Source organism: Macaca nemestrina, chromosome 18 (genome assembly GCF_043159975.1).
Source record: "Macaca nemestrina isolate mMacNem1 chromosome 18, mMacNem.hap1, whole genome shotgun sequence".
In the NCBI taxonomy this organism is placed as follows: domain Eukaryota; kingdom Metazoa; phylum Chordata; class Mammalia; order Primates; family Cercopithecidae; genus Macaca; species Macaca nemestrina.
Genome location: NC_092142.1, coordinates 52,448,842 through 52,468,310, shown reverse-complemented (window position 1 = coordinate 52,468,310; position 19,469 = coordinate 52,448,842). Strand labels below are relative to the sequence as shown.

The window sequence follows — 19,469 nt, the reverse complement described above, 5'->3', positions numbered from 1 at the left end:
CTTATGAGTGTAAGACACTGAGGCGGTGTCACAGACAGGTCAGTGCCTCTGGTGTCTAGAGAAGGGGCAGCGGCTTGCGGGGAGAGGGCTGTCGCCCAAGTGTGGAAGTGGAGTGCCGAGATTGGAGGGACTAACCACGGGGAGGCACCGTTGTTAAGAAGAGGCCTGGAAAGCCGCTGGCAGCGATCACAGAATCAGGCCAGAGAGAGACCTCTATGGGAAAGGAGACAGGAGATCCAAGTGAAAGCCTGTGAGTTAAAAAAAACAAAAAACTGAAAAAAAAAAAAAAATGACCAGGAACTACGTTGCCATAGGAGAGGTTCTCCAACTTTAGTGTGCGCCAGAATCAGCAAGGGAACCGTGACAAATGTGGATTCCTGGTCCTCAGCCTCCCCCCTTCCCCCAGCCCCTGGCCCCCACTCGGATGCTGCAGGCTGGGGCGACAAGCACAGGTTTACAAGGCTCCTCTGGTTGCTGTAGTGCCGGGCGCCGACTTACAGCTGAGCTCCCTTCAGCTCCTGCACTGATCGAGCAAACGGGCGTTTCCTGGCCCTACGCCAAGCGTCCTTCTGACCCCTGCAACCCTGTGGGCCCAATGTGGCGGCCTCGGGCCTCGCAGCGCCGCCCAAAGCAGTAGGACCCTGCGCTGGGAGCCACGGAGTAGTCTCGCGGCCCGGCCCTCCCACAAAGCTTGGGTCAGGGACGCCATCCTGCACCCCAACCCCTGCGCCTGGCGATTGCGCTGTGGCCTGAGCGCACAAACCTCCGGGCGGGTCTCCATCGTGACTGGCAGACGTCCTGGCCAATTGTGACCCGGCGCTTGTTTGTCTCTGCCCATCCCTCCCCGGGCGGGGGCCGATACTTCCATGACTGACAGGCCGTCCCAGGCGCTATTACGTAAGGGGAGGGTAAAGTGCAGCCCCACCCAAACTGGGGTGATTTGATTTGCAGGACGGAGGGCGGTTTTTCCAACGCCCCCGGAAGAACGTCCTTGACGGGCAGGTGTGAGAGCCAGTTGGCGCCGGGAGGCAAGACGGAAGCCTCGGGCCCCAGGAGCGTGCACCACGGGGCGGAGCCCGGTGCGGAGGGCTGGGCAGGGTGGGGCGGGGCGGGGATCAAGCAGGGGCAGGGCTGGCGCTGCGGCCGGAGATGCTGTCGGGCCGCGACGGCGCTCGGCAGCCAGGAGCTCTGCATTGAAGGCACCGGGGGGAGGCGCACTGCCAGGCAGGCTGGTAGGTACGTGAGGACTGAGGTGTCGGTAAATCTGGCCGCCAGCCTCCACATGCCCGGCATTTGTCCGTCCTGGGCACTCGCGACTCGGCGGCGACGGCGGCCGCAGTGGGACACGGAGGCGGGGCCGGGCACCTGTGCGCGTTTGCAGGCACCTGCTGCGTTGGCCGCCTCGCAGCCCGGGACCGCTGCTGGGGACTGCGGCTCAAGCTGGGCCGGCCCGGCCCGAGGGAGAGAGGCAGGCCCAGCTGGCTCGCCCTAGCCCGTGCCCGCCCTCCCCGGCCAGGTCTCGATCCCGAGCTCTGGTTAAGGGGGCGTCGCCGGGCCCCAGAGCCCCCAACTGGAGGGTCCCGCGGCTCCCGGGCCAGCCTCGAGCTAACTGCGAGGCCAGGACAGGGCCCCTGCCTTGCATCACCTCGAGACAGGTTTGTCCAGATTCCCTGAGTGCTCAGAGACGGGTTTCTGCCCTCGGTGAGCGTGCCGGTCCGAGGCCGCTGCAGGTCCCTGCTGTCCCCAGCAAGCCTGGCCCGGGCCGTTTTCATATTTTTTCTGGCCGCTGCTCTGTCTCCTCTTAACGTGTAATTTCTTAAGTCCGATTCGGGGTGATGTGAGTGCGCTGTGGCATGAAGAGTAACAGCAGCACTCATGTTTTAGCCTAGTTTTAGCTCTGCCATGCACTATCATTCGCGCAGGCTGAAGACCCAGACTTCTCAGCTGGGTGATGTAAAGGAATGCAGCCGTGGCTGAACAGGCAGAAATTCTAAAATTGTTTCCCAATGACAAGGATGTAACCTATGTCGTGCTTCCATCTATGTCATTCTTCTCAGAACATGTATGCTGTGCTTGTCCTAGACTAGACCCTGAAAAGTGTACTACACTGTCTCGTGATTATGTTGCTGCTGGAAACATTGGATTAAAAGATCCATGGCAAAGTTAAGCAGCAGAAGACAATACCTCCTGCTTAATGATAGGCAGAACTGGGGACAAAATTTATTGGATTTTTTTTTTTTTTTTTGAGACAGAGTCTCGCTCTGCCGCCCAGGCTGGAGTGCAGTGGCCGGATCTCAGCTCACTGCAAGCTCCGCCTCCCGGGTTCACGCCATTCACCTGCCTCAGCCTCCCGAGTAGCTGGGACTACAGGCGCCCGCCACCTCGCCCGGCTAGTTTTTTGTATTTTTTTTTTTTAGTAGAGACGGGGTTTCACCGGGTTAGCCAGGATGGTCTCGATCTCCTGACCTTGTGATCCGCCCGTCTCGGCCTCCCAAAGTGCTGGGATTACAGGCTTGAGCCACCGCGCCCGGCCTAATTTATTGGATTCTTAAAGGAGAATTCTTAAAGAGAATCCTAACGCGTTTGACCTGAAAGAGACTTTACAGGTTTGCACCAACCCATTAAATGTATGTGGTGGAGTCCCGTGTTAGGTGTGTCCTAGAGGACACTGGGGTGCTGCACATTACTACTAGTCTGAAAATCAGTGTCTTCATTTGAGCCAAACGGGAACATTCCCCCGCACATTATTGATATCCCAAGTGTATTCACTGTGTCATACTCACCTTTAAAGGCAGATTTGCGGAGAGCTGTTTTTACTTATTGGATGTTATCCTATGCTAGTAGAAGAACCAGGATCTTCATTCCTCTGATTTAATTACTGGGTGGCATTTTCTTTTGGAAAAGAAAACAGCAATAATAGGCACTGGCAAGGTATGGATGACCTGGGTTGAGTACGTCCCTGGATGTCACAAGCTCGTCAGAAAAGACAAATTATTGCTGACTGGGGACAGTTAGTACATAGTTTGCTCATGACCTGCTTAAGAAATTAGGAAAACGTTGCTTAGTTTTGACCCTTTTCACCTTCAAATCAGCCTTTTGACTGGTGCAAGTAGGAATTCAGAGAAGGAGCTCTGCTTTAAAGGTAACAGAGCCTGGGGGAAAATCACCAGGGCAAAGAAGTTGCTGTTCTTACAGCTGGGCTTGGTTGCTTTTCCTTTGCTTCTTTGTATTTTTAGTAAATGACCCACTGACTTTATGAGCTTTGATACATGCTTTCTTATCCACGACTTGAAGCTTCGGCTGGAAGATCTGTACTTGTGAAACGTCTCTCTTGCCGTCGCTCTTGCGTGCCTCTTGTTGTATTTGTCTGGATTGCTTGGCAGTTCCTTAAGTACATGATCCTGCAGTTTATGTATGTTTCCAAGTTGTAGAAGGCAGTTTATTGGGGGATGGTACTGACAGGACTCGGGTAACTTCTTCTGTCGTCTTAGTGACATACGTGTGCTCTGCCTTCCCTGTTTTCTCTTATTTCTTTGGCTAATATTTGCTGGAGGAATCATTTTGTACTCAAGTGAGTTAAAGCAGCTCTTAAATCAGCCTCCTTGTATCTTTATTGTTTGTTCCCATAACCCTGGGAACAGTGATACAACTTTTGTGTATGTGGGTACAGTGCATTCTGAATCTGGCTTTCCTGTTAGTTAAATGCTAGTAGTGCTAGTAGCAACTGTTGTCCGTATCTTCTGAACTTCTGGCACCAAGGCTCATCTGTGTCACTGAGTAATCTGAATCCTGGCCAAGGGACCTGGTGCACAGATTCTTATAGACGTCTAAAAGTGTGAAAGAAATTAGAACCAGAAAAGGAAGTGGGTATAGAAGGAAACTATTTCTGAAGATGCCTGAAGACCCTTTCCTAGGATTTTACAACCCTTTGTTATATAACATATTGTATATCCAGGGTATCATAATTAGTTATTCATCATTTCAGAAGTCTTAACAGTTGACCGGGCGTGGTGGCTCACGCCTGTAATCCCAGCACTTTGGGAGGCTGAGGTGGGTGGATCACTTGAGGTCAGGAATTCAAGACCAGCCTGGCTAACATGGTGAAACCTTGTCTCTACTAAAAATACAAAACTTAGCTGGGCATGGTGGCAGGCACTTGTAATCCCAGCTACTCAGGAGGCTGAGGCAGGAGAATCACTTGAACTCAGGAGCTGGAGGTTGCAGTGAGCTACGATCACACCACTGCACTCCAGCCTGGGCAACACAGCGAGACTCCATCTAAAAAAAAAAAAAACTCTTAATTGTTGGTGTTGGCTTGTTTCTATGTTTCCCCATCTTGTTTTAAGGTAAAGTGAATGCTGAAGACAGAAGATTTGGATGACACGCCACTGAATTTCTTTGTTTGGAATACACGTTATGAACCCTTTCTGGAGCATGTCTACAAGCTCTGTACGCAAAGTAGGTATAGTGATAAATTCAGTAAGGAAACCCATTTGCTTCTGTGTCTGAAAACAGGGTCAGAATGAAGGCTAAAATAATCTGTCACGGTTACCTGTAATCTTGACAAAATTACCTGATTTTTCTAGTTAAGGTCTTACACTCTTGAGAAGTAATTATTTTGTTGGTTAAAGTGTGTTTCTGAGACTGGGATTGCATCACAAATAGAAATCGTTCTGGTCATCACAATTCTAAGATGATTGAGGTTATATTTACACATGATGAAATTTGTGACATATTGTAGTTTTCTACTACAAGGTTCTACAGTTAGAACAGCTGTGGGAAAGGCTAGTCTGATATCATTAAGTCAGACTTGATGGGCACTAATTTAATTTTTCTAAATAAAATGATTTTTTAAAAAATATTTTTTCATTTTAGGAAAGATTAAAATAGGCAAATAAAAAAATAAAAACCGGTTGGGCGCGGTGGCTCACGCCTGTAATCCCCAGCACTTTGGGAGGCTGAGGCGGGCAGATCACGAACGAGGTCAGGAGATTGAGACCATCCTGCCTAACACGGTGAAGTCCAGTCTCTACTAAAAATACAAAAAAATTAACCAGGTGTGGTGGCGGGCGCCTGTAGTCCCAGCTACTTGGGAGGCTGAGGCAGGAGAATGGCGTCAACTTGGGAGGCAGAACTTGCAGTGAGCTGAGATCGCGCCACTGCACTCCAGCCTGGGTGACAGAGCGAGACTCCATCTCAAAAAAAAAAAAAAAAAAAAAAAAAAAGGAAAAACCATAATCCCACCTTTAGGAGAACAAACACCACTATTACTTTTTTTCTATGTACATGACATACATCTTTTCCTTACTTGTACGTAGTAATGAGGTACAAGTGCAGTTTTGCTACATTGGCATATTGTATTGTGCTGAAGTCAGGGCCTTTAGATGTACCCATCACTAGAGCAATGCATATGATATACATGTTTTTATATAGCTAATTAAACAGCCTTTGGTTGTACTTGCGCCAAGGAAGTACCTATGAGATGGTAGTTGAGTCTCTGACTCATGTCGACCTATGTCTTTGATGAAGGATGACGGTTTATGCTGGTGATATTTGAAATGTCAAAACACCCAGTAGGGACAAATCAAAATCAGACCCAAGCAAGTGAGAGAATAGCTTCACTCTTTGTTTCTAACCCAAGTGCTAACAGGCAGTGACTAATTTCATCCACACTATTTTGAGCTGCTTAGCACCTAACCTTCTGTAGCATCTAAGTGCTGGGGGACTTTTCTAGCCTTGTACAGTTGTCTAATTGCTTAGAAACCCCTTGCCCTCTTTTTGGGGCCACTAGGAAAAACCATTTCTTTGTGTGTTTCAGTTAATCCTGTACACACTGATTGTATCATCCTTATAGGATGAGTTTCCCTATATGAAAGAGTTTCTTTAATGCTTTGATCTTGCTTCAGCTTTGTCTTCTCTTTATATGACCTGCCTGCCCAAAGGACTTTCTAGTCATTTTGGTCATGGTGTTAGAATGTGCTTGTAAAGGAGCAATTCCAGCATTTAGGCCATGGAGCTAATAATGTACTCTTGTGATTTAAGAATCATCCTAACAGGTATTCTTACAACTTCATCTTGTATAGCGATCTGAAGGTGAAGAGAAGACATTAACAGGGGACGTGAAAACCAGTCCTCCACGAACTGCACCAAAGAAACAGCTGCCTTCTATTCCCAAAAATGCTTTGCCCATAACTAAGCCTACGTCTCCTGCCCCAGCAGCACAGTCAACAAATGGCACGCATGCGTCCTATGGACCCTTCTACCTGGAATACTCTCTTCTTGCAGAATTGTAAGTTCTTAACAAACTATTTGGTTAAATTAGGAACGATCCTTTAAAGTGAAGAATGAAATGTATTCTGATGGACGCAGTAAAGGGCAGACATTTAATCTCAAAGCTCAAACCTGTCCCTTTCCAGTATCAGACTGGATAAATATAAAACTATAGGCTATTGCTGGTGATAAAATCTTTTTTAACCAAGACCTAGGTAGAGTTATAAAAATAGCCTCTCTTAAAGATTCTTTAGAGCTCGGGTGAATACGATTTAAAGGCAGAGGATACTTTAATTTCCATGTCTGTGTTGGAGAGTAAAAAAAGGAAGAAACTAAGGTTTATTAAGAACCTACAGTAGATTGGCCGGGCACGGTGGCTTGTGCCTATAATCCCAGCACTTTGGGAGGCTGAGGCAGGTGGATCACAAGGTCAGGAGTTCAAGACCAGCTTGGCCAAGATGGTGAAACTCCGTCTCTACTAAAAATAGAAAAATTAGCCAGGTGTGGTGGCGGGCACCTGTTAATCCCAGCTACTCAGGAAGCTGAGGCAGAGAATCGCTTGAAGTCGGGAGGTGGAGGTTGCAGTGAGCCAAGATTTCGCCACTGCACTCCAGCCTGGGCGACAAAGCGAGACTCCATCTCAAAAAAAAGAACCTACAGTAGATTAGGAGCTTAATAAATGCGGTCTTGGTTTATGTGAAGTGAGGAACCTGCCTCCTGGAGAGATTTTTCTGGAGAGCAGGACAGTGAGAGAGTGGCCGTCTCTGCCTTCTTGGTCAGGCGTATCTGGAAGGTGGTGCTCCACTTGGTTGTCGCCTTGTAGTCAGCCTCCTGACAGATGGAGGACAAGGCCTAGCAGGGACGGACCAGGAAGCCAGACCTTAGGGATCAACAGTTGGAGGAACTGGAGAATTTTTCTTGGAGAAGAGAAAGTTTAAGCACGTATTAAAGTTGTCTTAATATATTTTGAAGGTCTGTCACGAGGAAGGATCTGATTTATTCTATATGACTCCCAAAGGCAGGACTTGGCAATTCTAGGGAAGAGACAAAGATGTGGGCTCCATGTAAGGAAGACGCTGACTGGTCACCGAGGTCTGCAGCTGGGCTGCAGTTGCGCCTGGTTGTGGAGTGCAAGAAGCCAAGCAGGGTGCAGAGTGCTGGCAGCGACCCTGTGGTGCCTGGCACACACGGGGGCTCCAGCACTGCACAGACGCAGATGGCATTTCATTCGAGAATTTGTTAAAAGGACAGAAAGTTTGGATAATTCTTAATTTCCATAATTTAAAAATTCTTTTGTATACAGTTATTTTAAAAGCATCCTTGAGTCAGGCACAGTGGCTCGTGCCTGTAATCCCAGCTACTTGGGAGACGGATGCAGGAGGATCACTGGAGCCCAGGAGTTCAAGACCAGCCTGGGCAACAGAGTGACCACCCTGTCTCTAAAAAACAATTAAAAATTTCCCAGCTGTGGACCTATAGTCCCAGCTACTCAGGAGGCTGAGGTGGGAGAATCACTTGAGCTCTGGAATGTGAGACAATCATAGGCCATATAGTGAGACCTCATCTTTTTTTCTTTTTGAAATGGAATCTCACTGTGTCACCCAGGCTGGGGTGCAGTGGCAGAACCTCAGCTTACTGCAGCCTCCGCCTCCTGGGTGCAAGTGATTCTCCTGCTTCAGCCTCTGGAGTAGCTGGGACTACAGGTGCACGCCACCACACCCCGCTAATTTTTGTATTTTTAGTATAGACTGGGTTTCACCATGTTGGCCAGGCTGGTCTCAAACTCCTGACCTCAAATGATCTGCCTGTCTCGGCCTCCCAAAGGGCTGAGATTACAGGTGTGAGCCACCACACTCAGCCTATGAGACCTCATCTTTTTTTTTTTTTTAAAACCAAAAAAAATTTTTTAAAAAAAGGCATCCTTGACCCTTCCCTCAGTGTATTAATGTTGTAATGGTCAGAGGGTCTGAGGCCCCAGTGTAATTGGCTGGGTGTGATTTGGTAGTAATGGCCCCTTTGGCTCTATAATGGAGGCCTTGTGTTTGAGGCTGGGCAGCGAGTTGGACAGGCCTCTATTGTGGTGATTAAATCTGTATTAGAACACAGAACTGCCTTTTCTGGCAAACTTCACTGTAGTAGAGACATCTGCCAGCCATGTTGCTATTGACATGCTAAATTTTAGCAACTTAAAAATGAACTAGATAATAACTCAAAAATGATTAAAAATAAGTGAATGGAAAGTAGGTAATAAAGATGATAAACTTAAGGCCTGATAAACTAGTTCTTCATAAAATCCAGGATTGGCAGGTTAGTGACCAGAATGGCTGTGGGTGGGTAACTGGGTCCTGGAAGAACCAGTGTAGGTTTTGTGTTGGTGCACTTGTTGTTTCTTGTTTTCAGCACCTAGTTTCCCGTTTTCTGGCAAGGCCCACAGAGTTCAGGTGTCTGCATCAGGGGGTCCGTTTTAGAGCAGGGCGTGTGAGAGCCACACAAGGATGCCTGCCCTCCCCAGGCAGCACTGCGAGTCTGAACATTGCCCTCTGCTGTGGGATCTTGTGATTAAAATGTAAAATGACAACTTCGTGACCTAATTCCAAGAAATCGTAATTTATCTAACATTGTATTTTAAAAGTTTTTGAATGATCATCCACAGTCACAAAAGCATAATTTTACAGATACTCTCATTGACCTCAACTGTACATAACTTACCTCGGGTTGCATTATTTGGAATTACCTATAGGCTGGTTTCCAAGATGATGTTTTGGAAGAGCGGATTTCTGGGAGGAAACTTGATTCTTCATTTTTCCCTGTTTGGTTTTAGTTCTTACTGTGGGGCCCCTGCTGGCCTGCTTGTTTCTCTGTGAGCTGCTGCCGTGAAGCTGGTAGTGGGCAGCGGTCAGGGCCAGGGCTCTGATCGTGTCAGGTGAGAGATTGTGAGAACTTGGCTTGCAGGGTTTGGGCATCAGCTGCCCCTTGAGGGGCCATTCATTGTCTCGAAGTGAATGTGGGGTGGTTTCATCTTCATGTGTCATTTGTATCCACACAAATGAATTACTCTGCTTTTGTTGTAGTACCTTGGTTGTGAAGCAGAAGCTACCAGGCGTCTATGTGCAGCCATCTTATCGCTCTGCATTAAGTAAGATGAGGATTCATTCTTAATTTATGGGCACATTTAGTTCCTCCCACACAAATTTAGGCCTTAACTCTTTTATTTTTTCCTACAGTGTGGTTTGGAGTAATATTCATACGGCATGGACTTTACCAAGATGGCGTATTTAAGTTTACAGTTTACATCCCTGATAACTATCCAGATGGTGACTGTCCGGTAAGTTGGAGACACAGTCTGGCTTCATTTGTGGATCAGCGAGAAGGGCTAAAAGGGCTTACAGCTTTCCTAGTTCTTTTCCTGACCTGGTACCTTTATGATATATCTACCCAGTAGTTGTCCAGGGGGACTTCTGTGCTTTGCAGCAGCTTCCAGCATGCCATCAGAGCTTTGTTTCTCTGCTCAGGGTCTGCAAGGGAGGCTGGCTGCCTGCCATCCTGCAGCACTCACCAGGTGAATGGTGGCCTTCAGGCCTTCTCTAGTGGAGAGGGAGTTTTCCCCGCTTCATCTCTAAATTTAGTTTTTCAGGAAAATGGTAAAAGTAGTTAAGTATCCCTCTTGAGGCAGCTCTTTAGCTTTAAATAACGTGACTGCCTTGTCCTGAAGCTCTTTTTATCACGATTCCTATGGGTCTCATAAGTGCCACTGCTTCCATTAAAGGGCACGTCTCTTTTTATTTAAATATAGCGCTTGGTGTTCGATATTCCCGTTTTTCACCCGCTAGTTGATCCCACCTCAGGTGAGCTGGATGTGAAGAGAGCATTTGCAAAATGGAGGTAAGTAAGTAAAGGGTTTGTTTTAGTGACATAATACTGCAAAAGGACGCCTCAGTAATCACGCCATGTTTCCCTTTAGGCGGAACCATAATCATATTTGGCAGGTATTAATGTATGCAAGGAGAGTTTTCTACAAGATTGATACAGCAAGCCCCCTGAACCCAGAGGCTGCAGTACTGTATGTAACTTTTGCTTTGTTATTTAAAATAAATTTGAAGATGCAGCTAAGTAGATTAAGTAACTTTTTGACTTAAACTTTTAACACAGGTATGAAAAAGATATTCAGCTTTTTAAAAGTAAAGTTGTTGACAGTGTTAAGGTGTGCACTGCTCGTTTGTTTGACCAACCTAAAATAGAAGACCCCTATGCAATTAGGTAAGTGGTGCATCTCCCGAATGAATTGTCTACTGTCCTTTCCAATACACTGCTTCCTTTCTCCAGGTGGTCTCAGAATAGGGATTTAAAAAGGCACATGCATAAGCTGTTAGCCTACAACCTTTATAACTTGGTGCCAACTTGAATTCTGATGCCTCTGAGGCTCTTAAACAAAAACCTTTACATCTGACAGGCTGTGCTGACAGCACATTCTCTGGTGACTTTGGTTTCCCAGGGATCCTTATGACGTATTTATTCATTCACATGTCAGGACTCTTTTCAGCTTGCAGTTTTAGCTGGAGCCCCTCAAACTGCCACACCCTCATTGACATTCAGATGTGGTAAAAGGAGGGAAACTGAATAGCGTGAGAATGGTGGGTTCCTGAAGCACTATGACATTTGATTTAAGGAACAGTGTCTGGAGGAGTATTGGGAATGGACGAATTGGTGATTTTGCTCTTTGGCAACATTGGTACTGCTTGGGAAGGCAGTGGAGTATAGCTGTTAAGAGCTTGGACTCATGGTGAGGCGTGGTGGCTTATGCCAGTAATCCCAGCACTTTAGGAAGTCAAGGTGGGTGGATCACGAGGTCAAGAGTTTAAGACCATTCTGACCAAATGGCCAAACCCCATCTCTACTAAAAATACAAAAATTGGTCGGGCACAGTGGCTCACACTTGTAATCCCAGCACTTTGGGAGGGCAAGGTCGGGGGGATCACCTGAGGTCGGGAGTTTGAGATCAGCCTGACCAACATGGAGAAACCCCGTCTCTATTAAAAATACAAAATTAGCTGGGTGTGGTGGCGCATGCCTGTAATCCCAGCTACTTTGGAAGGCTGAGGCAGGAGAATCGCTTGAACTTGGGAGGCAGAGGTTGCAGTGAGCCAAGATCTTGCCATTGCACTCCAGCCTGGGCAAGAAGAGTGAAACTCCATCTCAAAGTAAAAAAAAAAAAAAATAGCCAGGCACGGTAACTCGCACCTGTAGTCCCAGCAAGGCTGAAGCAGGAGAAGGGCTTGAATCTAGGAGGCAGAGGTTGCAGTGAGCGGAGATCACACCACTGCATTCCAGCCTGGGTGACAGAACTAGACTCAGTCTCAAAAAAAAGAGCATGGACTCAGCAGATGGACTACTTGGCTTTTGTACTTTTTAGCTCTGGTAATCCAGAGCAATTAATTTTGCTTTGCTTTCTTAATCTTTAAATAATAGTACTTCAGGGGTTGGTGTGAGGCTTAAATGAGATCATTCATGTATGAAGGATAGTTATGTGAGAAAATTAATTAGATAATGTCTAAAACATACTTGTCGAAAACAAAAAAAAGCACTCTTCTTTATTAAGTTAGGGGAATTGGCTTGAAACTTAATTACTGCAAAACAAATGTTATAGAAATTTAGTCAGCCAACAAATAGTTTTTAAATACTTTTCTCTTCCTTAAGCTTTTCTCCATGGAATCCTTCTGTACATGATGAAGCCAGAGAAAAGATGCTGACTCAGAAAGTAAGTGGATAACTACTTATGAAATGGCCAACTCGTTGTTTCTTTTCTAAATGTCTTCATTTGGAGACTGCTCATTACATGCAAGTAACTTTTTTGGGAAACAAGTTTGTACAGTGCTGAAGTCTCCTCATCAGTAGTTTTTTTAATATCTGTTTTGATTGTGCCTAGAAGAAGCCTGAAGAACAGCACAATAAAAGTGTTCATGTTGCTGGCCTGTCATGGGTAAAGCCTGGCTCAGTACAGCCTTTCAGTAAAGAAGAGAAAACAGTGGCGACTTAAGAGATGGTGAATCTGGTGCACCATGCACTTTCCTGCTGGACTCTGGCCTAGTTCAAGCTGACCAATGGCAGAGGACTGCCTGAAGAGTAAAACTGTGTGAACAATGACTGACTGCCAGTGTTTTCCATGTATGCATAGGTTCTAACAGCAGGGTTTGGAAACCTGTCTCTAAGTAATGCATTACTTCTGTCAGAAGTGTCTTAGGGTGGTTATCTAGTTCAGTACTCCAAATTATTGGGGACCTTGAGGCTTAAGTATTTTTCTGAATATAATGCTAAAGGTAAGTTGCATTCATTTAAACTAATAGAGCAGACAGAATTCAGCACTACTTAATAGTTTTTAAATCAGTGGTTTCAGTTGTATATATGTTAGGAAATGGAGAGGTATAGAGAGAGCAGGTTCCATAGCTCAGCACTTTTAAGTGGAAGATCATTTGAATCTCAGTCTTCAGCCTGCACTGATTTGTAGCCTGCACTGTCTTACTGATTTACAAACTGAAATCACTGAGAAATGTCTTTAGTTGGGGGAGAGAAACCAGAACACTTGTTCCTAGTGTTGTGTTGTTTTTTTAAGCAAATTACTTACTGTATTTTTATGGCAGGAGGGAGAAAAAGTGTTAAAACGGTTTCTAATGAAGTCCGGTATTTAAATGATGAATGACTAATGTGTTTAGTAGAGACAAAATAAACCAATAAATGATTGTTCTTTGCCATTTATGCAGGAAACTACCCTTTTCTCAATATAACCAAACAAAGGCTAATTTATAAATGCTTTATTGAAAAATACACTTATCTTCATATAAAATTACAGTAGCAGTAAGTATCTTGAGAGGTTTTATAAATATTTTTGCAGAACACTATTCTAATTGAACAGTGTAAGTTCCATATTTCTCTCAGAGCAATATGAAGTTACCTAGTAACTTTGTTTATACTGATTCAATTTACAATTGAATTTTCTCCCTAATAAGATGATTAATTTGACTTGAAAACTGCTGGAACAATAGTGATTAATAAAGGTATGTATAGATAATTCAACAGCTGTTAAATAACATTTTCTAATTTGTATAAATGGTACTATGGTACTAATAAAAACCTAAATTCTCCAACCAATTTTTTAAACTGCCAGGAACACCCAAAAATATTTTAAAATATATCACCTTAATAGACATTTCTTTTAGATAACTCTCCTAAAGGAAGAGGTCATAATTTTTCATATTAATCCCCTCAATTCAACTTGATTTAAAATCTTAGCCGATTGATCCCTATATAACAAAAAACCGGAGAAATTAAAACATATTCCCAAAAGGTGACTATAGGGGCTTTAACAGTTTAAAAAAGTACAAAAGCATTAAAGAAAATATTGGATGTTTAGCCTGGAAGTTTTGTACTTAATAAAGTTCACATTGTAGAAAGTGCTATCACAAATATACAGCAAAATCTGGGTTACAAAATCATGCATTTTACAGCCCTAAAGTGCCACCACTTATACAGGTTCACTCAGACATTGCACACCCGAACAATCAAGGACTTTTCACACTGCACCACACCAAATGGGGAGAGGGGAAGACGTGCACAAAGGGAATGGGAGACGAGGGCTAGTGACCTAGGACCTCCAAACCTGGGTGCGCTCTCCTTTGTTCTGTTTCAGGAATGTAAAAATCACACACTCCTACCAGGTGTTTTAGGACAAAATACCTAATTTTTGTTTTGCTTTTTATGAGGACTACAGCTGACCATAAAACAGGTAGGAGTGAACTTGAAACACAGTTCTTCTGTTGGAGTATGTCAACAGAAGCCTCGTATGCTCACATTTGGGTACACATCATTTTCTTGTAGTACTTTTAAAAGCTTTGTCAGAGTCAAAAATCCAAGTTTGGATTCTAAGCAGCCTTGACAGTAATCACTGAATGGTAGGGAAAAGAAGACAGTTGGGATGAATTAAAATGTTCTAAGGATACTGGAAGGAGTTAAGTCCCATTTCTCACCAAAATATCCCCTCATGTTACTAACAGGCTGTAACTGATCAGCTGGATTAAGGGAAAAAGCTCCATAATCTAGATGCATTAAAGGATGCGGCTAAACATGTTGTGAAAAGAGTTTCAATACAAGAGACTAACCTCAGTGAGAACCACGGTCATTAGCTACATCTTGGAGACGGCGTAATAAGGCAGAATGATTTTCTGGGCAAATTCTTTTTGCAGGTGATTCACTTCCATCTTCCAAAAGAATTCCTCTCTTTTTAGTTGGAGTTTCTCCTGTGCGTATCATACTATTAATTTCTCTCAGTCTCTATGGTGGGAAAAAGATATAAAAATTTTAAAATGCAAATGCACACAGCCCAGTATTAAGTCAAAGAATCTTAAATGAATTAAGTAATTTATCTGGAATAATTTGAACACATCTACAGAGAAAACAAATACTAAGTTACATAACCTGCCAACTTTCCTTTTCAGCTGGCTGAGGCTGATGGCTATTTGAGAAGGGGCTGAGTAGTTCTATTTTTAACAAGCTCTTCCACAGGTACTTTTGACTTATACATTTCTATAATTTGTGAGTTCACAAATTTGTGATTTTTTTACAATTATGGAGCATTACGTTGCTATCCGATAGTCACTTAGACAGACACATCTTTTTCTCTTTTTTAAAGTACAATTTTATACAATACTCTTTTTTCAGTCTAATGTTAGTTTTTAGCAGCCATTCTCAACTGGGATTTCACTAGAAAAGTAGGCCTTAATTCCCTAAGGTATTCATTGTAGGTAATAGTAAAATCTAGAATGATACTAGTTAACTATATATTATCCTTGGGACAATTGAGGAAAGTTACTCAATTATTTTCTGGACAGTGGCTCAGATGAGGAGCTGCAGTTGAGAAAGACACTGCCAGAATTCCAGAAAGACTGGCTGTACAGTGCCTTTACCATTCAGTTTCTCCAAAGCCTCTAAAAGTCATCTGTCACATTATTTTCGGGTAGTTTGTTGGTTAAAATTCTTTTTCATGTGCTGCTTCATCCATGTTTGCTTACAGAAACCATACTAAGCAAATTCACAGACATATATTACAGGAAATTGTAAACATACAAAAGTAGAGAAGCAGCGTAATGCATCCTCACATACCTATTCCTCTACTTCAGCATGTTTGATTTATACTTCCATTCACTTCCATTCCTCAGATTATTTTAAAACAAATCCCAGACATATTTTATCATGACACTTGTTATTTTTATTCTTTAAAGTCATAAACGTTTTGGGGGTTTTAAAGTCAGTGTTCTTTATTATCAACAGATGTACCTTCACAAGTGTTTTTCATTTTTTTTTTTTTTAAATTAACAATAGAAATGGGGTTGCACTATGTTGCCCAAGCTGGTCTTGAATTCTTGGGCTCAAGCAGTCCTCTTGCTCTGGTCTCCTAATGTGCTGGGGCATGAGCCACTGCACCTGGCCACAAAATCTTAAGTATCTGAAGAAAGCTTTCCTTCAACTCTTTCTCTTCTAGCCCCTTTTCTGCCTTCCTAACAGTCTGGTCTGCATTTGCTATCTCTGCAGTCTGCCATTTGCTTGAATATTTCTTACACTGTTTACTGTATACATTGTTAATTGTGTATAAGCAATGCTACCATAATTTATTTTTCAACAAGTCACACCAATGCACTGACACTGCTCTGTCAAGTATCACTAATGATCAGTCTTCATCTTAACTGATCTTGTATAGTAGTTGATAATTATTTTCTCATAGTAGTATAAATGTTACTACATTATAGGTTGGTTCTAGACATAAGCTACTTCTTGCTTTGTAATATTCTCCCCCTAAGTTTCAGCTATCACCTGTTAAGTCAAGATGACAAATCTTTCTCCAACCAACAGTCTAATAATCACTCATTTTACTGCACAGACTCCCGATTCTGTGCTAGAAATACCTACAGTCATATAAAACTGTTCTTTTCCTCTGAAAAATTCCCCCATATTCCTTTGTCCGCCTATCCCAAACCACCACTGATGTTCTTGTCCAATGGTTTTGCCTTTTCCCGAATGTCACAGAAATGGAATCATAAGTAGCCTACTGAATCCAGTGTCTTTCACTTAAGCATTGATGCATTTGAGATTTACTACGTTGAATGTATCAGTTCCTTTTTATTGCAAAGTAGCAGTCGATTGTCTGGATGCATCACAGGCTTATTTATATGCATTCACCAGCTGAAGGACGTTTGGGTTATTTCCCCCTTTTTGGCAATTAGGAAGAACATCATTATAAACAGTCATGTACATGATTTTGTGTAAACATAAGCTTCCATTTCATTTATGTAAATACCAAGGAATGAGATTGCTGGTTGTACGATAATGGCATGTTTAAGAAACAACTTTCTACAGTGGTGATGCCATTTTGCGTTCACACCAGCAATATGTAAAATTGCTCCACATTGTTGCCAGAACTTAGGATTTGTCACTTTTTAGATTTTAGCCATTCTAACAGGCATGTAATGGGTAAAGCGTGTTCAAATCTTTTGCCCACTTTTACATTTGGTGGTTTTCCTACTGAATTTTGAGAATTCTTTAGAAATTGCAGATAAACAAATGCTTCATCAGATATGGAATGTGTACAGATTTTCTAATAGTCCATGGCTGGTTTTTTAATTCTCTTAACAGTGCCTCAAACAGCAGAAATTACTCATTTTGATAAAATCCATTTTAACAGTATTTTGTGGATTGCGCTTTTGATGTTGTATATAAAATTTTCCCATAAAACATGTTCACCAAGATTTTCTGTTTTCTTCTAGAGGTTTTGTAGTTTGAGATTTTACATTTATGTCTCTGGTTCATTTTTAGTTATTGTATATGGTGTAGGGCATGGGAACAAATTTACTATTATTTTGTTAAATGCATATCCAATTGTTCCAGCACCATCTGTTGAAAAGGCTATCCTTTCTCTATCAAATTGCCTTTGCACCTTTGTTGAAAATCAGTTTACCATATACGTGTTGTCTGTTTCTGGACTCTGTTCTGTTCTATTGATCTCTGTGTCTATACTTCCACCAACACTACTGTCTTGATTACTGTGGTATTATAATACAGATATTTTGTGTAGCTTCGTAATTAGTGTGAAGCCTCCAACTTTGAGTTATTTTAGCTATTTGAGTTCCTTTGCCTTGTAAATTACAAATTTTAGAATCAGTTTTTTATATAAATCTGGATTTTGACTGAAATTGGTTTGAAATTGGGAGAAAACTGCTGTTTTATTTTCCATGAATTGGAAAATAAGGTATCATTTTCATTCAATGTCATAAACACATTTCTCTATTTTCTCAGGCTTTAATTTCTCTCACCAAGCTTTGATAATTTTCAGGATACATGTCTTGCATAGTTTTTATCATACCCCTAAGTAATTTTTAAATGTTAACAGTATTCAATTTTTTATTTTACTTTTGATTGTTCACTGCTAGCATACAGAAATACATTTGATTTTTGTATATTGATCACATAACCTCCCTTATTAGTTCCAGTAGCTTTTTGTGGATTCTTTGTGATTTTTCTATGTAGGCAATCCAGGCTGTATGGCTTCTTTTTCTTGTCTTATTGCACATGCTAGGACCCCCAGTTACAATGTTCAATAGGGGTAGTGAGAGTGGACATTGTTGCCTTGTTCCTGATCATAGGGGCAAGGCATTCAGTCTTTTACCATTAAGTATGATATTTGTAGGTGCTTTTGGTAAATGTTTACCAAGCTGAGGAAGTTCCTTGAGAGATTTTACATTAATGAATGTTGGATTTTGTCAGATGCCTTCCTTCAAACACTAAGATGATTTATCACCTTCACTTTTTGTAAGAGTTTCTATAGAATTGGCATATTTCTTCCTTAAATGTTCGGTAGCATTTACCATTGAAGCCATCTGGGCCTACAGTTTTCTGACAGGAGGTTTTTAAACCACAAATTAATTTCTTTAGTAGATACAGGGGCTATTGAGACTACTACTACTTGAGTTTTATCAGTTTATGTCTTTCAAGAATTTGTCTATTTCATGTGCATTGTCACATTTATTGGCATTAAGTTGTTCTTTAAAATTTTTTTTTGAAACAGGGTCTCACTCTGTTGCCCAGGATGGAGTGCAGGGGGGCTATCACAGCTCACTACAGCCTTGACTGTCCAGGCTCTAACGACCCTGCCACCTCAGCCTCCTGAGTAGCTGGGACTGTAGGCACACCTCACCAACCCCACCACACCTGGCGGGGTGTTTTTTTTTTTTTTTTTTTTTTTCCCGGAGACAAGTTCTTGCTATGTTGCCCAGGCTGGTCTTGAACTACTGGGCTCAAGGATCCTCCTGCCTTGGTCTCCCAAAGTGCTGAGATTACAGGCATGAGCCATCACATCTGGCTGGCATTAAGTTCTTTATCTTTCATTATACTTTTAATGTATGTTAGTAATGTGTCATTTCTTTTTCCTGTTTATTCTGTACATAGAGGTATCAATTTTTGGGGGGGCGGGCGGTCTCATTCTGTCCCTCAGGCTGGAGTGCAGTAACGTGAGCATGGCTCACTGTAGCCTCAACACGTGGGCTCAAGCCATCCTTCCCCACCTTATCCTCCGGAGTAGCTGGAACCACAGGTGTGCAGCACCACACCCAGTTTTTTTTTTTTTCTTTTCTTTTTTTTTTTAAAGTAGAGACAAGGTCTTGCTATGTTACCCAGGCTGGTCTCGAACTCCTAAGCTCAAGCAGTCCACCCGCCTCAGCCTCCCGAAGTGCTGAGATTACAGGCATGAGACATGGCACTCGGCCCCCAAAAAACCTAGCTTTTGTTTGCCTTGGTTTTTCTCTACTTTCCAGTTTTCCATTTCAGTGAGTCCTACACTTTTTCTGCTTTCTTAAGCTGAAATCTTAGGTCACTAATTTGAGACCTTTTTTCTTTTCTAACATAGGTGTTCAGTGCTATGTATTTCTCTCTCAGCACTGTTTTAGCTACATCCCACAAATTTTAATATTTTGGGTTTTTATTTTCATTTAGTTCAAAATATTTTCGAATTTCTCTTGTGCTTTCTTTGACCAACAGAAATACATAATTTAGTTTCCAAGAATTGGGGGATTTTCCAGGTATCTTTTCTCTTACTGATTTCTGATTTAATGCCATTGTGATCAGTGAAAACACAGTATTTCAACCCTTTAACATTTATCAAG

General features: G+C 42.8%; 2 protein-coding genes across 13 annotated transcripts in view; one reads left to right on the top strand and one right to left on the bottom strand.

Annotated features, from left to right (window-relative positions):
* Positions 1 to 894: 894 nt before the first annotated feature.
* AKTI (AKT interacting protein) lies at positions 895 to 13,020 on the top strand. 6 transcript variants are annotated; one of them, XM_011762214.2, is made up of 10 exons: positions 895 to 1,079; positions 4,347 to 4,458; positions 6,084 to 6,289; positions 9,342 to 9,406; positions 9,495 to 9,595; positions 10,064 to 10,152; positions 10,232 to 10,330; positions 10,420 to 10,527; positions 11,965 to 12,025; positions 12,194 to 13,020. In XM_011762214.2, exons 2-10 carry the CDS (start codon positions 4,417 to 4,419, stop codon positions 12,302 to 12,304), a joined length of 882 nt encoding a protein of 293 aa, XP_011760516.1. In that variant the 5' UTR covers positions 895 to 1,079; positions 4,347 to 4,416; the 3' UTR covers positions 12,305 to 13,020. The 6 variants fall into 6 exon arrangements, with proteins under 6 accessions (XP_011760516.1, XP_011760518.1, XP_011760514.1 ...); XM_011762216.3 differs by lacking the exon at positions 895 to 1,079 and adding an exon at positions 1,107 to 1,232 and having other exon boundaries at positions 12,197 to 13,020; XM_011762212.3 differs by lacking the exon at positions 895 to 1,079 and adding an exon at positions 1,107 to 1,232.
* Positions 8,185 to 19,469, bottom strand: part of LOC105494099 (RB transcriptional corepressor like 2) — a 128,484-nt gene continuing 117,199 nt past the window's right edge. For 6 of the 7 annotated variants that reach the window (XM_011762210.3, XM_071084534.1, XM_011762208.2 and 3 more), the window contains one exon: positions 13,062 to 14,592. In XM_011762210.3, coding sequence (XP_011760512.1) covers positions 14,422 to 14,592 — 171 coding nt within the window. In that variant the 3' untranslated portion in view covers positions 13,062 to 14,421. Of the gene's footprint in view, positions 9,398 to 13,061; positions 14,593 to 19,469 lie in introns of those variants that run through there. The other variant, XM_011762207.2, reaches the window with a different exon arrangement.